Source organism: Antedon mediterranea, chromosome 11, assembly GCF_964355755.1.
Source record: "Antedon mediterranea chromosome 11, ecAntMedi1.1, whole genome shotgun sequence".
NCBI classification, from domain to species: domain Eukaryota; kingdom Metazoa; phylum Echinodermata; class Crinoidea; order Comatulida; family Antedonidae; genus Antedon; species Antedon mediterranea.
In genome coordinates this window covers 2,302,230-2,328,097 of record NC_092680.1, presented here as the reverse complement: position 1 = coordinate 2,328,097, position 25,868 = coordinate 2,302,230, and the positions used below count along the sequence as shown (strand labels likewise).

Here is a 25,868-nt window from a genome sequence, read left to right as displayed (position 1 = left end):
TTTGCATATAAATATATTCAACTCACCTACTCACCTAAAAAAACATTTTTGTTTGAATCATTAACTAATTTGAATATATTCAATTCACTTTTTTTTTCCAATCCAATTTGGATTGGATGATTTGCATCCTAATTTGAATTATGCACTTAAAACAATGTATAATCTGTACCGAAATTTACTTTAACCTAAAATCTCTTTATTGACTAAACCTTTCCACTATGTTAAAGAACGTTTAAAATCGACAGTTTATTTTTAAGTTTAAATTCGTATCTATAACCTAGAAATAAAAATATGACGCAATTAAAGTAGATAAAGAAGTTAAAATTTTGAGGGCAAGTGGAGCCTGTAGGTACATATTGAGGTGACATTCAGAAGCTGAATTACTTAAGCTTTTTTTGAATTATACTGATATAGAATGTATAGTGGTATTCTCTTATTTGATGCGATTTATTGCTTAAAGCTCTGTCTCACTAGCAAACGAGTTTGACAACAAAATTATGTGCCCAAATATGGTAGTGATATGACATCATGTCCATATATGGCACATCACATTTGTTTGTCAATAGTGTAGACAGAGCAAGACAATAATGTTGTTGCTGTGTTTTGGCCGAAATGTCAATATTTTCTAAACATTTTATTGATAGTGTCAACACAAGAATTGAAAAAAATGAACAATGTGACAATTTTAATTGTATCTATAATATAAAAGTGGGATTTTGTTTTTTATACATTTGGGTAACAAAATTGTACTACTGAAAAGGAATCTTTGCTGAATATTATCAGGAAGATATTGTTGACATTTTTTAAAGAAGATTTACATTATCACCTCTTATTTCGACAAAAAGACGTCCAAGTTTTTCTCAGTTTTTCTGTCAAAATTATTTGATATTAATGCAAGTTTGTTGGTAATTATTACCATAATAAAATTAATAAGTCATATAAAAATCTTACCATCAACGTTAAAATCTGGGCAGACTATTTTGACCATGAATTTTGGCCTTACAAATTTTTAATAATTCCTTTCACATATTCTTGACGACTTCTTTAGCTCGTTAAACTTTAACGAGCTTAATATTTTAATATCCTAAAAAAATTGTTTATGATCACGTCTATAAGTTTTTTATGAAATATCGTCTAAATTATTATAATCCGTCCCAAGGTTAGATTTATTTAAAAATTTATTGTAAACAAATTGGTTTCAACTTATGTTTTTTGTAACAATACTGGTCAAGCCGACGTACAAATTAAGTAGAAACATGTACGTTGCGAGTTTTGTTAAATGTCTGAGTAATCTAGCGATGATTTAGGCATTCAGCCAATTAAAGATAGCAATTCTGGGCTATACCATTTCCGAACACGGCACTTAAAAAGTTCGCACGGTGGGTATTTTCATATCCCATGCGATATCACTAACATGCGGTGTAACCTAAAGGTCAAGTCTGTAAATTTTACGATAAATGTCACATTAGTATAATATTAATACTAGTTTATTCAAAATAAAAAGTTCTTTTTCATTCTTATTTTTTTTAATATAAAGTATTCAAATTAATTATGTATTTAAATTTATAATTTTTAAGATGAATTATAAATGTTAATATGCTTCCTCTTTTTTAAACAGAAAAATAAAAAAGGACTTTCAAATAATCAGGAATATAAACTAATTAATGTTGTATATCAATTAATTAATTAATTAATTAGCATGAAGTTATTAAGAATTCTTGTGTACATAAATGAATAGAATCGTTTATAAATGTGATTAAGTATTTCAAGTAAATAAAAGTAATTTTCTTCTGAAATATTGAGAAAATAATTAAAAAGTACATATCTTTCTGGTTTTACTTTATAACTTACTAAATACAAGGTTATCTACAGTAACAATATGATACTATACATTAAAAAAAATTATTTTTTCCATTTAGTAAATAATAATAATTATGAATAATAACCATCTTGGTTCTCATTGGCTGATCCAGACTACACCCTATGGGGTAAGGATTTAGAGTTTATTTAAAGCACTATCAATTGAGATTCTCAATACTTCTCTTAATACTTCAGTATAATCCTTTTCCGGCCCAAAAAAGTGTTCCCCCATTGCTGTCCCCTTAATAGTGGTTGGCTTTAATGTTAAAACATATAATGCCCCCTATTTAGGTGTTCCCTTCATAGAGGTGTCCTCGGAATAAGCAGGAGAAATAAACTCCAACAGAGTAGTTCTATTATATACCAAGTGCCACTGATTCTAATATAGGCCTATTATATAAAATTCATTTATTTTTCTGTTTATATTAATGATTTGTTGACACATCTGCTTCATTACTAATTAAATCTAAAACCTGCATTGAAAATATTCGTCTGTTGTCTTTATTTCTGTTTTTTATCATTTATTCTAATATACCTCATTTGCATTTCTGAATTACTAATGTTTCACCTGAGTTATTTTCATATATATAATAAATGTTTACATTACACTACACTAATTATTCTTTATTGTATATTATATTAGTTATGTTTGCATTTTTTAACCATAGATATATAATAATATATTTTTATTTCAGAATTCTCTCTGTACAATAAACTTATATCTATATATAATATATATATATAAACTATATCACAATGTTGTTAACTAGCTAAGTAAAAGTCATCCTGCTCAACTGACCCTCCAGTAGTATAAACCAATTCAAAGTATTCCCAAAACATTCTCTAAAGCTCTGTCTACACTATCAAACAAGTGTGATGTTCCCAAATATGGTAGTGATATACCTAAATATGGTAGTGACATGACATCATCATGTCCATATATGGGCACATCACATTTTTTGTCACATACTGTTTCATAGTGTAGACAGAGCTTAAGTTAATATGTGGGAAATCACTATTTTGTCCTCAGTTTTAAGTTCACACCTATTATTTAAATTTGAGTTGAAGAACAATGCATATTATTAACAATTATTTATTTTGTCATATTTTAAAATAAAATGACAAGGTTGAAAAAATGCACTCCACTAGAACTATATTTAAACTTTTAAAAGCGATTTTTTTTAAATAATCTATATTACGTTTTTTTTCTGACCACAAGACTTTTGACACGATGGCCTGGCAATGTAATTGTCTGTAATATACGCTATATAACCTTATAGATTAAAAGAGAATGTATTTATCAGATGTTCTACTTTTAATTCAAAACCAGCCACCCATACGTGCACAAAGTTCTCCCCTTACATACAAGTCATAAACAGCTTTATTATTATTCTAAGCCTATTCAATGACCATTTGCAGCGAGGTGATAGCTTCGTTGTCTGTAATGTGTTTGGTAGAGTATTAACACACTTTTCCCTGACCCATACTAAGCATCTCCTCATAATGAGTTTGTCACGATTCCATCCGCCACCCAGAGGTTATTCATCTACGTTATATCTTCATTGTATATGACGTTTTATCTGATAATATAATGCTTTGAAAAATTCTGAATTAATCTTCTTTGGCGATTTAATTTGTTTTTGAAGTATTAGGATTCAGATACATTTTTTGTTTGTCATTTTACATACTTGATTAATCTAAACTCGTTAATATGATATAACTTAAAGTTAAAGTCCTACTTCTACAAATCAATACAATTAAAAAATCAATACAGCAGATGGATATTGATTACTGATATATAAATTAAATTGATTACATTAATTGAAATGTGATTAATGATTCAATTGAATAATCAATAAAAATGTTATGCTGATAGATATTGATTATTGGTTGATTGATCTATATTGATTGATTTGGAACTCGATTGGTGATAACATTAAATAATCAATAGAAAATAAACTTTCTGTAGGGGGATATTAATTACTAATTGTTGATTGATTGATTGGTTGGAATTGATATTAATTGATTAGAATGAAATTGATGATACAAATAAGTAATCAATAAAATTGTCTGTAATCGTTTATTAATTTGAACTTGCTTGATAACAATCAATTGATTAAAAACACAGAGTCAATGTATAGATGCTGTGTCTAAAAATATGAAATCTGCAACAGCCTTTATTTATAACATAATAATATTTATTAAATTGCCATCATATTCAGTTACCACAATATATATTTACAATAATAATTATTTAGTAACCAGAATAATATTATATATAAAAACTACAAATATTTCTTTTTAAATTTCTTATTAGTTTTCACAATTTGTTTATATATTAAACTTTTTATTATATAAAATAAAAATTAATTGATTTTTTAATTACTAAAGTTAAAATAAACATTGGGAAAGATAATGCTCTATATTTCACAATTTTATCTATTTTTATCTGAAGTAAAATGTTACGCTGCCGGCAGTTTAAATGATGTGGAAAGTTGTCGGTTGTATATGACAGGAATAATTTATTAATCTTTGATTACCTTTATAGTTTTAATCATAAAAGCAATCTCCTAGTGATCATATGACCTAGTCAAATGAACTTTTTAAAATGGTGTTGAAAACCGTGTCACCTTATTCCATGAACTTAAAATGCTGTGACCCTGCTTATGCGGTACTTATGTCGTAGAAGATGGTTAGATTATTGTTACTGTAATCACTAAAATAGATTATTAAAATAATCATTATGATATTAATATTGTTAAGTGTGCCTTATACAGGCATGTACATCCAACAGTATACAGAACCATCATAGGTGGAAACACTTTTAAACTTAAAGATAGTTTAGATTGTTTTGCAAAAAATCGTTATTATACAGTATATCCCCTATATTAAGAAACACATGAAAGCGTCCCCCTTTCGTTCATGTTACAGGAATTTGTCACCTAATAGAGGTGTCCTAAAGAAGAGGAGGAGAAGGCTAATTTTCAAAAAGAAAAAGTTGTATAACAGCAACTTGTATGAAGTGTAACACAAAAGCATTGTATGATTGTCAACAAAAAGATGACGGATTGATTAAAAGATTGTTACATTAAGATTAGATTAGTTTCCACCACACATCATGAGGCGACAATGCATCTGGTGATGTGCTGGAAACATAAAAGACAAAAAAAAAGATTAGATTAGTAATCTGAAAGTTACTCATAGTAAGTGGCTCATACTACCAGCACAGCTACATAATGGTGACATGCTGGTAGTCTGGGTTCAAGTCATGTCTTTGACTTCTTTTATAAATTGATGTTTAAATTATCTCTACAAGTTTAGTAGTTAAAGTGTATTGCCGTTATTATAAACTTTGACCTAAAAAAGTTATTGAAATCAAGTCTGCAATATGGATGTATCATAAAACATGACCTAAACTTTATGTAAAGGTTATAAAATAATACTGTATTGGACAACATACTCAGATTAGAAAATTGAAGATAAATCAATTAAATCATTTTGAAACATAAAATATACTATCAACTCATCTTTGCTTTGTTTAAATATTAGAATAATTCAATTCATTAATTGGACAAACTGGATTATATTGCTTTGTATCTACAATATTTAATCAATGACAAAAGAGTCAATTTTTAATATATTTATATTATTGTTGCCTCTCCACTTTCTCGTTCTTGCTTCTACTGTACGTATCATTTTGTTATAACACAGCGATTACTGTATTCACAAACTGTTTTGCAATCTATCTTTCAAATGTAGGCCTATGTCATAGAATTTATTAAAATAAAAACTTTTTGTGTAGTATCTAAATCTATCGTATAGTTTCTAACAAGTTTGTACACCCCGATTTCATCCATGTTATCTAGCATAAAACTGTTATTAAAAGAGATTACAATAATTGATATGTGTTGCTGTGAATGACTACCATTAGATTAGGTAGCTACAGACAGTGTTTAAAAACGGACAAATGATACGCCGATGATCATCTTTGACAAGCGGGGTTCTTCAGTTGGATTATCTATTAAGTAGTTGACACGTCGCAACATGCAATTCACTTACAACGTGAGCCAGATTATGGAATTCAAGGTGTTATAGTAGATGACTATTTATAATTAGAAGAGGTTAAAAGATAGACAGAGTGATAATACCAAGATTAAACGGGATGAAAATGCGAGTTGTGAGATGTATAAGGAGTTTATTCAACGAGAGTGTGTCAGTTTAAGATGCACTTCACCGTGTAAATCAAGAAAAATACTTGTACTTCCGCAAGTAAGGTGATTTTCGAGGATGACTACTTTAGTAATAAGATTTTATTAGCAGAGAATAACATTTGAGTATAAAGATTAAATGGATATATTAGTTTGCAGTAAAAATCCTATGTTAGCTACTTGAGATTGTGATGTCTTGTTAGTTGGTTTAATGCGTGACAAGATCAACTATTCCTGATCAGGCGCACCAGTTTTCATGTTTATATTTCAAACCCGCTACAAAAACTATAATAATTACATATACCATTACAAGCTCCACAACACAAACACAAAATTCAGGTTTGATAATGATGAATGAACGTTTAGTATCACTGTTTAGATCAGTTATTCAGCCTAAAAAAGTATCCAAATAAGGACCCATGGTCAGGGAGAAGAGGTATACATTGATTGATTGATTGATTTCTTTATTAACTGAGTCAACAGAGATACATACAATAAAAACATGTAAACAATTAAAATCAGTACAACAGACTCGAGTTAAAAGGATATCCCAAAAAATAAAAAACCTATTTCCATTGGGGTCCAGAAACACAGAGAAACAAATTGCACAGATTCCTTATTGTACTATATAATGTAACTGTGCAAGGAAATAATTACCCCTTTGAAAATGTGAAGACTATTTCTTGCACTAAGATTGGTGGGGAAGTTTTACTCTCTTTCTTAAGTGAATTTCTTTGTGTGTAGTGCCATTATCTATATCTCATATGCCACCATATGTCCATAGAAGGCAAGATAAAGTATTCATACTTTAAATTATCTTACCCATAGCTATATGTTGAAATCACCAAAATACAGCTACCGAAATGAACCTTGGATAGGGAATAGTGATTATAGAGCACCATTTATGGATCATTTATTCAATATTCAGAATTTTATTATTAATTGCAAGACACAAGAACAAGAAAGAAGTATTATTGTAATCACCTTGCCTTTCTGGTTCTGCTGCTCGTTTTGCCCACTGCTTGACGCATTATCTATTTTTTATTGTAGTATAATTTTTGTTTTTAGAATGGCAAGGTTGGCCGGAAGATTTTTCTGATTCAGAGGTTGAGGATATCAGTGATGCAGAGACAACATCATCTTGCGAGATTGAGAGCACTCAAAGCAGAATGCAGGTAGGCTAAGCATAGAAATCTGATATTAAGGAGGCATGATAAGTTTGAGGTTAATTAGTATATTTACAGTTTCTCTTCTGCTCCACCAATATTTACTTTCAAAGGATTAAATGTATATGGAAGTCAAATACAGTATTTTCTTCAGAAATAGAAGCCTAAATACATTTACCATCTTTACTTTGTTTCTTTTTGTAAAATCAGCCTACCTTTATTTGTAATTTATTTATCATTTATTCATTTTAAAAATTCTTTCATTTTAAAAACAAAAATTAATGAATTTGTATTCATTAATTCTTCTGTTTTATTTATTGTAGGATTTAAAGCTTGAAGAGAAATGTGGAAATGACAATAAGCTTAGAGCTAACCTAAGTATAGACAGACAAAAAACTGTTTTGAGCCTTGGGGAATTTTATGCACCCACACCAGCACCCTTTACACCATTAGACAGTACTATCCAACATCATAGAAGTTCTAGTCTGGAGGAGGAACGGTCTAAAGATTTTGAAGAGCCAAACATCTTTTGCTATGATGATAATTCTTTACGGTTTTGGAACGTGAAAAACTCCTTCCTTGAAGAACCAAACAGTTTGGACACAACTGGAGATGGCAAAAGAGTTTTTTATGAACCAAAAAGTTTGGACACAAACTTATCTGCAAAGGACCAGAGCAGGCAAAGAGTCAATATTGATGAGGGATTGGACACAAAGTCAACTGGAGACAACAAATGTATCTTTCTTGCTAAGCCAGAAGACTTTAAAGCTAAAGCAACTTCTAAGTTAGAGAAAGGTCATCCAAGGCAGTTAAGGAAACCTGATGTTCGACCCAAGGCACCTCCAATGCCACGTTCTAAAACATTTACAGCATCTAATAGTGATAAAGATGTTAAGCACACTGTTAGCAAATCTGGTATTGTAGATTTTAAGTACATGGATAATTTTGTACCACCTAAAAGACCAGCAAAGAAGACGACCAGCTATGGAGTTACAAAAGTCCGTCTGCAAGGCAGTCCAGTAGGCGACATCATAAGTACCCATAAGCATCCTGCCATGCACCAGCCTCCCAAGTTAACAAAAGCTCATACATTCTATGGCCGTTTTAACCTATCACAGCGTGTACCTTCTAAAAAAAATCCACTAACCTTTGACCCTAAATCACCACAAAAGTTTAATCCTTATCCAAGACCAAATGAAAGCATAAGACAGCAATTCTCTCAATCAAGTTCATCGTCGAACCATGCACATCAAGCTGAAAGAACTAGTAAGAATTTTATGGCGAGGAAACCACTCAGTTTAAATGGCAGCAGACCTGCGTTCTCTTCCGCATCATCTTGGCAATCGCGTACAAAAACAGGACTGTGGGATCTACATGAATCAGTCAGAAAAAAAGAAGACAAACCTTGATAATAAATCTATTTTTAACAAAAATGTATAAATATATATTTAACAATGCAACTCCAAACTGCCCAGTGATATACTGGAAATTTCCAAAAAATGTGTAAATTATCAGTGAAAATGAAGGAAAATAAAGAAACACTGGGATTTGAACCCAGAATCTTCTGCTTGATTACAATATTACAATATTCCACTTCTACTGCAGATTGAATACTTAAATTAATTCCTCCTTCATTGCAATAATTAATTGAATTTTTACTTGAGTAGTTTTGGCATTTCTCAATTGTGTTTTTTTTTTTTTTTTTTTTAACAACCATATTTAATGAGGGTGATCCATCCAGCTAATGCTGATCATTAGGGACCCTCAGAGGTTCACAAGACAAATATATACACAAGATGCTCTACATAAACAAAGTCTTATTACAAGTCTTTGGGAGTGGAGTTGTAATTTGGTCCTTAGAAAAAATCCTGACATGTGACGGGACTTGAACCCAGGACCCTTGAAATGGTAGCCAAGCATCATAACCACCAAGCCACAACTCCACTTTTACATATTTTCACCATACTGTCTGTTTCCATTGCATGTTGATGTATTATTATAATAGCCAGCTTTGTATACTAAAAGAAACTGGGGTGGGGGAGGGGTTTGTCCCCTTGTTTGATGACATGCATGTTAGGTGAGATGCTGTGTTCGACTGGCATAATCTCCATTCATCCTGCTTATTTTAATGATTATCATGAGGGTAGCTAACACATTCAAACCTATCATTTGAGTTCGACCCTCAACCATCACGACAATGTCATTTAATGTTGGTGAATGTCAGTAACAGACACTTTATAAACTTGGTAAAATGAGTGCCGCTGCTTGTTAGAGCCTTACATTCACAGCTTTGGGTTAAAGTCTTTGTGACTGACAGCTAATCCTGGTTTGGTTATTGAATATGTTGTTTGTGACATTATGACTTGCCCCTGACTCATGAAATGTACAAACTTCCACAGCATTTCCTTTTTAGTTTATATTGCAACAGCATTTTTGTTAAATAATTTTCCATTTCAATGAAATGTAAATACTATATTTTAAATCGTTGTAGCAGGCATAATCGTCGTGGTGGTTATCATGATGTTAGTTGTTGTGTATAGATTACGATGCCAATTTTTGGTTATTTTTATGTAGATTATAATGATAGAGGCAAAATAGGTTGTTGATATATGAATTGCATATTTATGACATAATAAGAGGATTTAATATTGATGTTATTTTTAGCTTTGACTGTGATATTCAATTATTTATAATCCAATACTAATTTTTGATCACAAATAGCCAGATAAGTGCAATCTATTTTAAAACCTTTATATTTTACCAGTACTAGTAGTTTGATAATGACATCATAAAAATTATTTATATTATTTAATTCCAAATTAAAACATGTCTTAATTTCTAAATAAACTCCATTTTTTATCCCTTTTGACCATGAAAGATTTTATCATAACATAAATTTTACGCGCATCGTTTTCACCAATCTTGGGACGCGCGCATAGGGTTTTGTCTTTGTGATGTCACAGATAATTAATTTGCATAATGTATAGACATTATTATCAGAATAACTATACCTATAGCCATTCACTTACCTCAGTGTATTTACATTCCAACCTTGTCTTTCAAATTCATACTTCATAGTATGTGTGTTTTAGTACCTTAACTGCAATAGGAAAACGCCGCGCGGTTTATAACATTGTTGCAAGTTTCAGGCGTGTTGAAATTTGTAAAATGAATCTAAAGAGGCGTATTTCATGAATATATATATATATATATATATATATTTATATCTGCCGCGGCATATATTTATATCTGCCGCGGCATTATATTTATATCTTCCGCGGCATATATTTATATCTGCCGCGGTTACAGGGCACTTATTCGATATCATAATTTGATAGTATGTTGTGCTTTTAACATACCGAAGTATAGTAGGCCTAATATGTTTTTGGATATGATTGTTTGATTGTATATATAGCCTAATTGGTTGTTGCTTCTTTTGATTTTGTCTAAAAATAGTATAATTGTTTTATACATGTATGTGTTATACAGAACCCATATTAAGGTGGCACATTTGGGAACAATCCTTTTAGTAGGGGTATGGGACATGTATTGTTTTACGGGAAAGTTTCCCCTCAATAGGGCGGCTGTCCTCTGAAAAGAGAAGGGTTTCTACTATATTTAACTAGGCCTACTACGCCTATTCGTGTTTTAACGTACATAAACAGCTCTACAATACTATTTATATTACAAAAAAGTTAGGCCTACATTTTGTATCTTAAACTAAAATAGTGATCAACATACGCCGTTTTAAAAATGCCGATAAATTGCCGTGATTCTCGAATGGGTTTATTCCCAGCATGCCAACGGTTTTATCAATTTAATCATGATATCAATAAACTAACATTTTGAATCTAAAAGTATGAATTAGTATTATTTGATGAAAAGACGAAATAAATTAAATGAAAATACTCTTTAGTTTTGATAGCTTTGTTCTAGGATATAACAGTCCACCCCATATATATATATATACCAATATTATACCATTTAATATCCGAAAACAAGTCATTACATTATTAAAAAGACGTTTTAAAATTCTGTCTTAAATAGCAGACAACAGTTGAATAGATAAGTTTCAAAACTAGAATTGTTTGTTAAATAGCAGGTGTTATGGGTAATATGGTAATTATGACTCCCACACTTTTCAGTAACGTTTGAAGGTATGAAGACAAGCGACCGTAACTTTTTCATTGCATGTAATAATTCTCCATCATTTAATACATTGAATGTATTATATTTAATGCTTTTATTTTTTATACATGAAATCCCGCGTTTAAAAGTAGGTCAGCTGCTTGTACACAAGTTTCTTTGTTGAACCAAAAAGAAAACTAAACTAAATGATATTGGATTGTATAACGACATGATTCCTTTTCTCTACTATCGTTCGATAGATACGCTAGAATCGCCTACGGCTTATACTGGACAATACTTTAGATCACCGACGAACAAAATATATATTTTCATGATGAAACTGTCCATCGAGGTGTTGTCTGGCGTTTATATTACTGATTTCACTCAGATTGCGTTATCTCAATAGAAAACATTATGGCACGCCATGCAAAAATAATTATGAAATTGCTGATAGAATTTGAAAACTTTAGTGATTACTGTATTAAACAAATCATCTACCTACATGCGTGTAAAATTTAGGTTAAAAAGATGGAAGAATGAAAGTTTAAATAATTTGAATTGATTTAATGTAGGCCCTTCAAAACGCATTGTACTCTTGTTATTGAAAAACAAGATGCTCTTAAATACAATGCTACTAACTATCATAACACTTTTACGCCTACAGTATATTTAACAGAAGTTCAGGTACGCGCTGACATGTTGATAATAGTGGTTACAACTTTTGTACGCGCGCGTAAAATTATGTATTCGTATCATTTATGCCTACATGTGCATCTTAATCTTCATTCCAATGTGATAATTACCGCCTTTATTTAAAGAGTAAGTAAAGTAATTATGGAAGGCAAACGGCGACATAAATATGTTGATAGCTCAGTGAATGACTCATTTAGCTAGGTCTTAATTGATCCATATCTGCTGTTTAGGAGTTTGACGTAAAAAAAAATAAATACAGGAAATTTGTGAATGATAAAATGTAAAATTACTGTTTTTATCATCTGGACATTGCGTTCAGACTATTTGTTGTCATATGATTGAAGGTAAATCGAATTGTCCATTTCCATTTCACGATGACTATGGAGCCTATGAAAGGGTTTATTGAGGCTTAACATCTACATGATGTCTCGCCTGACAACTCGCCACATCATTCTTCACCTGCCACAAACATTAATTTTTCTCACTTGTCCATTGTTGATGACCATGATGGTAGCCTAAAGTAATGATATAAATCAAACGCACTCTCATTTCTTTTGGCGAGTCATCAACAACGAATGAAAAACGCGTAATTCGCGTGTGGGGCAGACGTTCTCATTAAGTAAAATTGCGCGTTTTTATGTCGTTCTATTCTCATTTTAATTTTTAGCAACAGATTAACTAATTATTACCCATTTCCTATCTACTTATCTGTCTTTGTTTTGGTAAAACACAGAATTGGACAATAAACATTTCTTCCATTTTTGCAGACAAAAATACTAAAAAAACTTTTCCGTGCGTGAGCCATGGTGGTCGAGTGAATCGTCGTCAGCTGGTATTTCCTTTTATTTTATTCTGTCCATTATACTTGTTTTTCGCATCATTAATAATCATTTTATAGCATTTGTTTTGTTCACTTTTTACAGCAGGCATACAAGTAATAGTATCAGTTTATTACTGAAAATTCCACCAATGATTTTTCAAAAAAGTATACCTTATATTAACCATCTTTTTCTCTATACTATAATGTGTTTTTTTTTTCATATTTTTCTGTTATTCTTTCAATCTTTTTATTTACCTCTTTATCTACCCTTTTCTATTTTTTTTTTCAAATTAAAAAATAACATTTTTTTACTTCCTTTTAAACTTTAAACAATAATGGAATAGAATTTATAAATTTCCCGCAGTTCCAATATTTTTATGAAAAAAAAACCACATTATATTATAGTTAATTATTAATACATAATTATGCAAACTTTATACTGTACTCCCTTTCACAACATATAAACGACATTGTTTCTATCATAATACTGTACAGTTATTGCATGTCATTTCTATGTTTTCTTGGCTGTGGTAATCAAATCGGGGTGAATGGCTGTAAAGATAAAGGATTTGTGTGTTCTAAATTTACGATATATTAGCAGAAGATAAAATAGACGAATGGACAATATATTGATGGACGTATATAAAATACATAAATTTTATGTTATCAATAAGTTCATTCGTTCAATCCAAGTTGACAACATGTTTCCCTCTGAAACCAATGGCCGAATGAGGTCAGGAGATTGTGCGAAATATATATATTAGAAGTAAGACTCATCTTGTAGGAGATATAACGACTATCTATTAGTTTTTATACGACTGAAAATGGCAGAAGCATCAATCCGTATGCCATTCGTTCTGACGTCATAAGAAGAGTAAAAAAGGTAAGTAGAATCATTAGATCTTACAAAAACTTTCAGAAAGTTTCTTTTCGTAAAGTTAAAATGTGATGCGTTGTAGGCCTACTTTAAAATATGTAGGCCTTTAATATGTGTTGATCTAAAATGTTACCAGTTTACTTTCTATGAGCACAACGCAAGCTCCCGCTACATAGTCTCTGGAAACATGTTTACGCGAATTTTACTCGCCGTCAATGCCGTGTTACACCACGAAGCGGCCGGCCCAATTCAGATTAATTTTCGCGCTTTACCTTTTTATATAACCGTTGTCGTCATTATCGCACTAAAGTGATACAAAAGATGTTTTCGGTGTCCGTTAGGGGAATATAGCTGCACGTCACTTTTATTTCTTGAGAACCGATCAGAGTGATATGGTGGTGCCCCGGGGTGGTGCGTGTTCCATTATGTTTACCGCTTCTATCGCAGTCAATAAAAACCAATTCTTATCGATAATCAATACGAAATCTACATGCCATCAGAAAATGTACATCAAAGCGTCTATTGTTTGTTTCCCGCTTTTTCTGATGGCAATTGTTCTATCGGACATTCAATTGTGTTTGGAAATAGTGTGATGGAATTGAAAACATTATAACCATACTTTCCTTATAATGTTCACAGGTTCTCGCTCGTGTTATACCTTCGTGTGATATGTGTGTTTCTATGAATATACGCCGGTGTTGTATTTTAATAATCATTATGCAGTTTAAATGAATTTTTTAACACATATGTTTATATAACACATACAACAATGTGCGATTATCAGCCGGCTGAACATAAGGTTACCTTTCGTCAGCATTTCTTTGTCTAACTTGCCCAGGTCTGGACGAAAGGTGACGAATATATTTATTTCTCTCTTTTGTCGATTACACCGAAAATTGATTTCACACAATACATCATCACTCAATGCGTTGGGAATACTTGTATGTAGGCCTATACAAAAAAACTATTATATTAAACCGTGTTCACACTGCTCAAAAGTTAGATCTATCTGATTTACTTTTTGTAACTTTTCTTACACCGAAAATTGGTTTCACACTATATCATCACTCAATGCGTTGGGAATACGTGTATGTAGGCCTTCTACAAACTATTATATTAAACCGTGTTCACACTGCTCACACCTGATTTTCCTTTTGTAACTTTTCTTTATGAGCTTGAATATTGATTGGTTATTTAGTTAATAAGTCTTTGTTTCTATAAGTTAAAATATTTTTTTTTTTGGATCAGACGTTGATTAGCGATATTTTATTCATTTATCACATATGTATATGTGAAAGAATGAATTTAAATATGAAATATGAAATCAAGGACTAAATATGGTATTTTCGAAAGAAAAATGTTATTATCTACTGAAGTCTAGACGTATTTCATATATATATTCATTTATACCAGCATTACTCATTATCCCCTATGTTTGTGTATATGGTAACTGTTGTTGTTGGCCTACTTTTTTCACCCTTATTAAAGATGTATTGTCCCCCAAAAACATGAACAAATTAAGATTAATAAATTTAGATTTTAAATAGACCTTTTTACAGTTTTAATAAAATTATTCACTTCTTTAAAAAAAACAAAAGATAATGATTTCACTAATAAAAAAACAAAAGAACCGTTTAATTTTAAGCAAAAACCATTGTCTGACAGAATTTAAATTACACTTTTTCAGGTAAATAATTGTTTGTCGATCCCGTTTTTATGAAAATGAATACCTATTATGTGACATTAAAATGGCATTATTAAAAAAAAATCTTTCCAAAAAAAATTGAGGGGGGCGGGGAAGTTGGTTTGAGACAATATATCTTTAAATAAAAAAGGCAAAGAGTAAGAATGAAATAATAATGAAATAAGAAAAAACAGTCCAGAGTAAATGGTCACTTCCAAGGAATAGCAAGCGTAAGGGGCATGGGAAGGCAAAGGAAAATAAAATATAAAAAAAGATCCATACACATTCTGTAGAGTTTACAACAGTTACCAATTGATTGGTAGACTTTTAAATCTCTACTGATGTAGTTTTTGTAAAGATTTTTATAACTATACCAGAACAAATAAATAATGTTCGCTTTTCAAAATTCGTCCTTGTTTTTGTATACAGTACATAAGTGTTGTGTTTGAGTTAAGATTTTTCACACACAGGTCCAACTGTTCAGTTACCACCGCTACATGTTTTGATACCAATGGATAATTAAATGATGTAATTCATACTTTGTGAAGCAAGCCACATCCCGAAATGATTGTACACAACACTATTCCTCATATAGTCCGTACGTATTAATGCAATAACTGCAAACCAACAAATATAATTGTTCTGACACTTTGTTCTATACATTACAGTATGGTGTGGCGTTGTAAACTAGGACAGGGGTGACATTTCTGACTTGTTGAGTCCTCATGTGCTCTTTGTGTTCGCTACTTTAAATACACATGTAGGCCAATCAATATAGCAAATATTATTTTAACTAATACTATTTATTTGTATCTTGTACCCAATGTTATGTACGGATCGTTTACAGTAGACTAAAAATGAAAACATCTTTATTATTTACCAGCTAGTCTGAATGTCGTAGAGCAATAAGGTGTTACACACATTATATCCCTGAGCTGCTCAAAGTTGTTTCTGTTTTCGTTAAACAAAATGACAAAACAACTTTATTTTAAATTAATGCTTATTTTTTTATTTGTAGATAGTCCTATTTTAATTTAAAGAATTTGTTTTAGTTTATTACGAATAGGCCTAAACAAATAATGTTATATTTTACTAAGTAAAGTTAAATCAGTGTTTTAACAATTCACCGTTCAATCAACCCAAGAAATAAATTAAACAGCATCCTAATAGTGACATAATGTGGACAATATCAATCTGCACATACCTGTAAAGTAAAAGAGACTTTAAATGGGTTGATCGACACGCCCAAAGCAGAATGTCCGTTCTGAAGCAATACTTATGCACATTTATGGCTGTAAAAATGTTTAATAGGTATTGTTAATAAGACATATTGTATCTTAAAGACATTTCATCCTTGCACCAATTCTGTTGATTCTTATTTAATAGGACAATTCTTATCAGGCTATACTTAAATTCACCTTATACAAGGTTTAGATGTATATTAAGAGTATTCTTAGTAACTTTTCTTAACCCGGATTTGATACCACCGTTAAGAGAATAAATTCGTATTTCTTTTTGAAATATAATAAAAAAATATATATAAAATATATACCAGTATAATTATAACAGCTATAAAATTCTGAACATCTGCGAAAAAGTTGAAAAGGTAGATTTTTACAGTTTGATATTGATTCAAGATTGATAGATTGATCATTTTCTTTTATTTAAACTGGTACAAAGTTCATCAGCAAAACATAGATATTGTTTGTTAACTTCTCATCGAAACTAAATAGATTTTTTACTTTTTCCCCCAACTTTCTAAAAAAACTGTAAGTTATTTCCCCCACCTATGTTTGCTGATTTTTGCCTTAGAATGATTCTTCTTATTTCGTGTTTATTCTTTTTCTCAACTTGTGTGCAGTACAGTATTGTGTAAATTTGTAAATTACGTTAAATAATAAAAGATATAGAACTTAGATCTTTCAATGTTAGTACAATCTCTGATTACGATCTTAGTGAAACCAAACCCCAAATGAAAACTTTCAATAGCCTATAATATTGAAGATTATTATGACGTCACTATTTCAACGACAGCTAGTTTGTAACCCCTCCTTGATGGATTCCAGGTCCAGATCACACTTTACGTCAAGCAGTTTTGACAGATGTGTACTCGCAAGCAGTAAGTGTTCCAGGATTTCAACATTGAGTACATCTTTAACATTAGTTTTTTTAACGAAACCATGAAAATGATTTGGAAGGTTGAATTATAGGGCCTATTATCTTAAGATATTTTATTATCATCAAAAGTTACGTTATAACATAACAGATACAGATCTTAGAAATAAATCCACAATATAAAATGAAACTAGATTTGAACGCGTCAAATGAGGAGTAATTGAAATAAATCTAAATTTCACTCGCCCTAAAAGACGTATATTATACGTCTTTTAGGGCGAGTGAAATTTAGAAACCAAATAATGGAAATTTTTAAATAGTTTAAAGTTTAAAATATATGAAAGTGGCGGAGTTAGAAACATGCACATGCGCAGTTTCTATTGTATGTTTATGCAAATTTACTTACAGTATTTAACAATGTGTAAAAACAAGTCAAAACCGTATACTGACCGTGTCTACTACGAGTAGACCTACCAATGGTCTTTATTACGATAGAAAAATGATTGCTTTTTCTATTTAAACTTTACATTCAATAAGCAGTTCTATAAATAAATTACGTCTTCTCTTTGGAGTATAATTTTCTACATTAAAAGACGTTTTAAGGTATTGGAATTTATATTCATAACAAGTTGATGCATTGTTTTATTCTCTGTTGCTTTGCCCCTTTCAAAATTCCAAAAGATAACCGGTGAAATCAAAGAATAAAAGCCATATATTTAAAATGTATATCTCTATTAAATAAATATAAAATTGACGATCCCGTATTGTAATTTTACAGAGCGTTTTGGCACTCGTTCTTGGACATAGCCAATATGATATATGAATAATACACATAAAATAACATAATATGAAAATCACCTCCATCAAGATAAACAGATTTCACCTGGCCTCCACTGTGTGACTATAAGGTAAGAGAAATTTATTTAAAAAATTAATTAATGTAATGTTTTCTCATTGATAGATAAATGTGATTATTTTATGACTTCTTTTACCTTCAGTAGATTGATTAACAAGTGATAAGATGATGTTTGGTTGTGGTGAATAAGAAGTAGATGATGAGCAATGATATATAAATATGATAATTAAGATGTGGGATGAAGTTTCCAATGTCGGATGCTCACATCACTATGACACTCTTGTGAATAAATAGCTAGCTTGTCTTGACAAGTTAGTGAAACAGTGTGGTGATGTGAGATTCCGTTTTCGGACTTTTTTTTCTGTTGTCTTGGTCAATTTATTCGGTTTTCTTAGGTTATTTCGTGATTTATTTTACATCAAGATTTTCATTTTCACACTTGGTGTAAACAGCGCATTAGAGACTATTTGTATTTTTGCGCTATATATATAAACCATTAACCATTAAATAATAAATATAGTGATAGCATTTTCGATGATGTTGAGTGGGGTGATACAATTATTCATGCCTGTGATGTGAGGGATTGTGATGATAGTGATAAAGTAGTGATGAAGTAGGCTATTGAAGATGATGAAGTTAATAATGATTAAAGAAAAATGGATGAATTTATTAATGTTTGATAGTGGTCATTTCTAAAGCTCTGTTTACACTATCAAACTAGTTTGACAAATAAACGTGTGATGTATTTATTAATGTTTGATAGTGGTAATTTCTAAAGCTCTGTCCACACTATCAAACTAATCAGAAAAATGGATGAATTTATTAATGTTTGATAGTGGTAATTTCTAAAGCTCTGTTTACACTATCAAACTAATCAGAAAAATGGATGAATTTATTAATGTTTGATAGTGGTAATTTCTAAAGCTCTGTTTACACTATCAAACTAATCAGAAAAATGGATGAATTTATTAATGTTTGATAGTGGTCATTTCTAAAGCTCTGTCTACACTATCAAACTAGTTTGACAAACAAACGTGTGATGTGTTCAAAATGCTAGTGATATATCCAAATATGGTAGTGATATGACATCATCATGTCTATATATGGGCAAATCACATTTTTTGTCACATAACGTTTGATAGTTTAGACAGAGCTTAAGATGATAATTGATAAGGATGATATTAAATAAAATGATGCAGATATTAATGTTGATAGTTGATAATAGTTGATGATGGTGATATGAAATATGGTATTGATGTTAATGATGACCTAAAGATGTGAAGTTACGCGAAGTAGAGGATGACGGTGATAAGGGGTATACGGTTGTGACAACCATCGTCACATGATTAAGGATTAAAAACACCTTTTTATTAATTTTTATGTGTTATAGATTTAGTGAAGTTAGGCTACCTAGTCGGGTTATTGATTGATCCCTACCCCATTTAATGCAAATGATCGATCGCTGTAATGCAAAATGTCGATATTACCGTTTTACCTACTCATTTAAGTTTTAGATTTTCCGCAACATTTATGTCATTAACCCGTATTTAGGACACAAGATAATCTATGTAGAAATAAAACTGTACTTTTTTTATTAAAATTTCGCACATTCCGTTTATAAACGACTAGATACAAAGAGAGCGCCTATCATAATTATATACATACACACACGAACTTGAATTTAGCGCAGCGCACCATCAATAAGGAATCATTTTTGTGTAAAACGTTTATGAAAAAATCAAATTAAGAACTTTTAATGTACACACTTTTGTTGAAACTCTACTGACGATAAAATGTATTGAATTGGTATATAGTACAATCTCGTTAATTACAAAGTACTTTTAACTAAAAAAAAATATTTAAAAGTTAATGCCTACACAATATCGAACAGACAGAAAAACACGTTTCAAAATGTTTTCTTCAACCGAAGTGCGTTAACATCCTCAACAAGCCACTTCAACATTAAGATTATAGTTATACACTGAGTAGTAGCCAAGCGTAAAGTTTACGTTCGCGTATATAAAGTTTATTGTTATGCATGCGTTAACTTTGTTACATGGTGTGATAACATAATGCAAACACGGTGTTCACACGCACTCCAGTTAAAACGGATTTAAGCTGATCGCAATCATATCAGAGTTACATCCGACGTAAAGTGCTTGTGAGATCGGTTAATTTTCCTAAAGGCCTACCTCCATGTCTCGTTAACTCCGATATAACTCTGGTGTAGGCTATTAGGGGTAGGCCAACATTTAAACTTAGAACAAGTTTGGGTGTATGTAACTCTAATAGAAAAAAGAGCGTGTAGATATAGCTTAAAATAAGTTTAACATCAAAAGGTTGCATTATAAGATAATTTTATTTTGGTAAAGTATCTTTACAGTTTAAAACCAAATTATTGTTTATACTTCATCGTACTTCTTTTTGTAGCCAGTTATTATTATACTTTCAACTTTGTCGTTTTATTAGGCAATTTTTCAAAAGTATCAGAATTAAATACTTTATTATTGCATAATATAAATACTGGTACACTCTAATACATTTTAAAATACCTTTTGAATAGTTTAATATTAATTATTATGTTATCATTATGTATATACCTGTAGATTTCAAGTGATCTGGTCTGATAGTAATAATATTGGTAAGATATAAAGGACTCTTTAGAAATTATTAGTAACACCAATAAAATATTAACTAAAATTAAAGACTGAATACAGATAAAATAGAAATAATAAATTGATCAATATATTTGTATACATTATTTACATTAGATATAATTCTTGGACACGTACCGATGTTGAAAGACGACGTGCTGTATACACGCGACTTGATGTCGCGGTGTATTTACCTTATATCTCTTGATCCCGCTTACAACAACTAAATCCCTTCTTGAGTTAAGTATAGGTTTTTAAATACTTGGCTGATCTGAACCTCAATTTCTCACCTCACGGTTTTCCGAGTGTTTTTGAAAAAAAAAACTCAATATAGATCTACTTAATTACAGTGTCGTAATTGATTATATTGTAGAATAACATTATACTCATACTGTTGTATCCACCAATCATTTATTTGCCTCAAAAGGTTTTTTTTTACAAACAATTAAAGGGCATAATATCGGTTTATTTACGACAGTGTGGTAATGATTTTGTCTTTAGAATTTGATTAATGACGTCAAGATTAGGCTAAATCGAGAAATGGTCTTTAATGTTATACATTTTCTGTCGTTGTATTTATTGATGTTCGAGAGGGTTCACATCCGAGAAGTGGTCTTTGAATGTCGTCATGTGTTAATGTGTTCATTGATGACGTCAAACTGGTTCACATCCGAGAAGTGGTCTTAAATGTTGTCACATATTGAATAGTTGTAATATTCTTGTTGCTTGTGTTTGCAAACATATGCTCTATAACTCAAAAATGTATTGTAGATGGAGAGAAGTATCCTATATATTTAAGCTTAGAGTTTGCGAATTTTCTTTTTTCTTTTTTTGTTGATATGGATGACATTTTTCCGAAATAAAAGAAATTGATTGATTGGTTAATGTGTTTATTGATGACGTTAAATGTGTTCACATCCGAGAAGTGGTCTCTAATCAAGATCAAGAGATTTATTAAGAAACTTTGGTAGCTTTAATATGGATAATTGTTTATAAACACACATATCGTTTGCATTATTTTTTATTGCTATTTTCTCGTGAATGTTCCAGGTGTGTATTTGACACTTTTCTTCATTAAATCGTCAAGATAATGCCTAATATACGTGTTATGGAATCAATAGAATTGAATGTTTGTCCATCTTGGTCACAGGCTTACATCTGTCCATCACCTCGTCTACCTGTCAGTTCATTGTGTATTACGTTCAATATCAAAAGCCAACAAAACTATAATCTCTAAAAAAAAAGAAGTAAATTGGAATTTGAAAAACTTTAATCACGTCTTAGCGCGTGTTTATTAAAGACACAGTTCAATTCAATTCAATTTCGATTTCTTTCGCAAATATCATCCATATTAATAAACTTATAAACAGAAAAAGAAAAATCTTAAACTCTAAACTGAAGTATATAGAATGCTTCTCCATCTGCAATACATTTTGGAGTTATAGAACATATGTTTGCAAACACAAGCAACAAGGATGTTACATTTGTAACACAAAGGGTCCATTGGAGTAAGAACTTAAAGCTCTGCTTTCATTTAAGCTCCTCCACTTTATTTAAGTTATTAGTAAAGTGAAATAAAATGAAATAAAATGAATTAAAATTAAATAAAATGAACAATTAAGAATAAATCGAAAATAATAACTTTGTTTATTTAAATAAATATATTACTGGCCTGTATTACCATATGTATCCAAAAATATCACCCTCCACCCTCACCCTCCCCACTCCCAAACAAATAAAAAACATCTTATGAGGCCTACTAGTCATCAATTAAAGAACATTACAATATCAATAGCACTTCATCATTATGATCTACGTCAAAATTTTGCATATATATTTATTTATAGGGAAGTTTTTTTTTATAGAAAGGAAAATGCCAATAAAGACTGAGATTGTACTGTTTAGTTAGCAAAACTTACATATTTTGTGCAATTTGGAAGATGTTCATATCGCGTGGTGCACGAATTTTAAACGCGAGTGGTACGCGAGACAATATCTGTACATTTTAGATCAGAGTGTTCACAGTTTTACACCAGAATGCATAAATAAAGTTACATGCACATCCGGTATCAGAGAAAAGTAAAATTTTTACAAAATAACTTTCTAAGTTGATGAAATACATATCCTGGTTAATCAAAAGTCGTACATTAACCTTTTTATACCAACTCTACGCTCGCATGTTTACAGGAAATTCGGTAAAACCGTACAGCATAAACGTTATTTAAAAATATAATCAAATCTATGGCTTTACGCCTATGTATCAGTGTTTGAAAATTATATTAAAAAATATGAAACCTACTGTACTATAATATTATATACTATTATACTGATTTTATACACACAGGTTAAATACTCCTATATACAATACATATATTTATACTTGTATAACGGTACATCATAAGTTTCACATAATAAACTGACTTTTCCCCACCACTCTAGAGAAATCATTCATAATTATAAGTACTTTACATGCAGCACCATTATAATCTATACCATTTTTTTAGATATCACCTTTTATCAAAGGTGACAACCTGCCTGTTATAGAGGGTGTAGCCTGACCCTAATAAATGCACCTCTATGTGTTCTTTCCACCTTTGGTTTCCTTGTCGACAAACGATAGTTTATAATCGGTGTAAAAGTTTTTAACGAAGTAGACCTCAATATAATAAGCAAACCATTAACGAAATAAAAGGTAATATTTTGATGTCATTAACCAAATTTTAAAAAATAGATTTCTGAATAAACAACAAAAATGAAAACAAATATTTATTTTAATTTAATTAATTAATATTGTAAGTATTAATTAATCATCTTAATTATAGTATTGTTTATATTATTCAAATGATATATGTATATATATTTGTTTATTTGACTTATTGAGTAATAACACGGGTTGATGATTTTTTTTAAAATAAAGAATAGTTAAATAAATATATTTTTCTTACTTGTTTTTTTTTTAGTTGTTAAAATTATTAATTTAATTATATTTGTATCATAAACAAAGAATATGATTATAAAATAATTCAGTGTTTAATCCATAATGTTGTGACGTGTGAGAAAGGTGTGCTTACTTACTATTTTTGACTCTATTGTATCGTTTCCATTTCTTTTGAAGAAAACGTGATAATTGCTATGATGGGACAGAGTATAATTCGTGAGTGTATGTGCACGGTGTACTCAATGCTAGTTTCGTTACAGTGACTTCAACATCGTCTACACTCATCACAACACGAGATATTTAATCCGAATCAGACTTTATCTAACGAGATCTCTAAACTAAGTTTTCTAGAATGTAAGTAACATTTATTTATTTTAAATGTTTATTATAAAGTTGTACTTTTCTTTTAGACACATTTTTTAACCGTTCTTGTAAGGACGCATGGTTTGGGAATGTAGGCCGCGTAGCCTTAACTATCGTTACCTTAGCGTTGCATTCAACTACAGAATGTTGTTGTTTTAAATAATTTTATATCGCAAAACAATTTAATAATTACGTACAATGTGTTAATGATAGGTAAGTGTTATCCGATTACTGTATTTGTAAAATGAAATATTCTCAAATCGTATAAGTCACGTACAGACATGATAATACCCATTGAATCTACGGGATTTTATAATGAAAGGAACGTAAAACATGATATATATTTTTTTGTGTAAAATTTGTTTTATATATAATAAAACAGATTAATCGTAAAATTACTTTAACCATTAATAAACCGTTAGGGCTCATATCACGTATATTGACTTTAAATTAGAAACATATCACGAAAAGCTCTTTAATCAATCGAAATTGGAATGAATTCCCAAGTTTTTGTTATTGATACACATACGAATGGATTAGTGTCGGCCTACAGATTGTTCTCGCGTTCCTCTCGCCGAGTGCTCTAGAACTTGGCCTTAGAAATCATCAGAGTAATATTCACAATGAAAAGAAAGACCAAACATGAACTTACTCATTTTTATATGATCTTCTGATTTATGTTTCTTGAGTTAAATGAATAAACGAATAAAAAATAAATAGGCCTAAACATGTGAAATACCTATTGTGTTTTAAGTAAATTTGCATTTGATGAATGTTTGAACTTTGACTTAATTTATATCTTCCTTATTGGAATGTAAATATGTGTTTCTGAATAAATGTGAATGAATGAGGACTTATAATAATAAATAAAATAAATAATTTCTAAAGTTGGTATGATTTGAAATAATGAAGATTTGATTTAAAGGAAGTCATCTTTAAAATCATTCATCCTCAATAGTACAAAAAAAACCTCCAAAACAGAAACTGGAATCCAGACTCTTTTTGCAATTGACATGCAAACACCCATTAGACCATTAGTTCATGGTATAGGTTCAAATCCAATTAGACGTCAATTTAATTCACTTAATCAACATTTTAGGTCTGTTTGTAACTCCAGAAAAACTCCAGAAAGGAGTAAATTTTACCAAGAAAGAGTAAAATTACTCCTACTGTCATTACTCTGTTTTTATTTAACCAGTATGTAGCCTAAAAGAAGAATAGGCTATCTTGTATTCGTTATAATAGGATGAGAACAAGTGCAGATGTTCTAATGTTTAAAACAGGATAGGAATTAGGAATATCATTTGAATAGTGTTAAGTAAACAAACATTTAATATATTAAATTTACTTTGAGGACTTTTTAAAAGAAATTATGCACACCACATTTCGTTCAGTACCGATTTTTAGTAGTGTTTTAGTATAAAATAAACTGAGGGAACTGACGGGTAAATGTTATTAATATTTCTAGTGACAATTTGTATGGGAAGGGGAACGTGGAAGAAAACG

The 25,868-nt window shown here is 30.4% G+C and overlaps 2 protein-coding genes across 2 annotated transcripts in view; both read left to right on the top strand.

The window, feature by feature from the left end:
• LOC140062167 (uncharacterized) overlaps window positions 1–9,174 on the top strand; it is a 190,223-nt gene extending 181,049 nt beyond the window's left edge. The window contains exons 13-14 of the mRNA XM_072108248.1: window positions 7,137–7,243; window positions 7,558–9,174. Coding sequence (XP_071964349.1) covers window positions 7,137–7,243; window positions 7,558–8,643 — 1,193 coding nt within the window. The 3' untranslated portion in view covers window positions 8,644–9,174. The remainder of the gene's footprint in view (window positions 1–7,136; window positions 7,244–7,557) is intronic.
• A 15,150-nt stretch (window positions 9,175–24,324) lies between these two features.
• The window catches only part of LOC140063259 (nuclear receptor subfamily 2 group F member 1-B-like), a 40,699-nt gene continuing 39,155 nt past the window's right edge, over window positions 24,325–25,868 (top strand). Inside the window, exon 1 of the mRNA XM_072109793.1 lies at window positions 24,325–24,353. The gene's annotated coding sequence lies outside the window, so the exon portion shown is untranslated. The remainder of the gene's footprint in view (window positions 24,354–25,868) is intronic.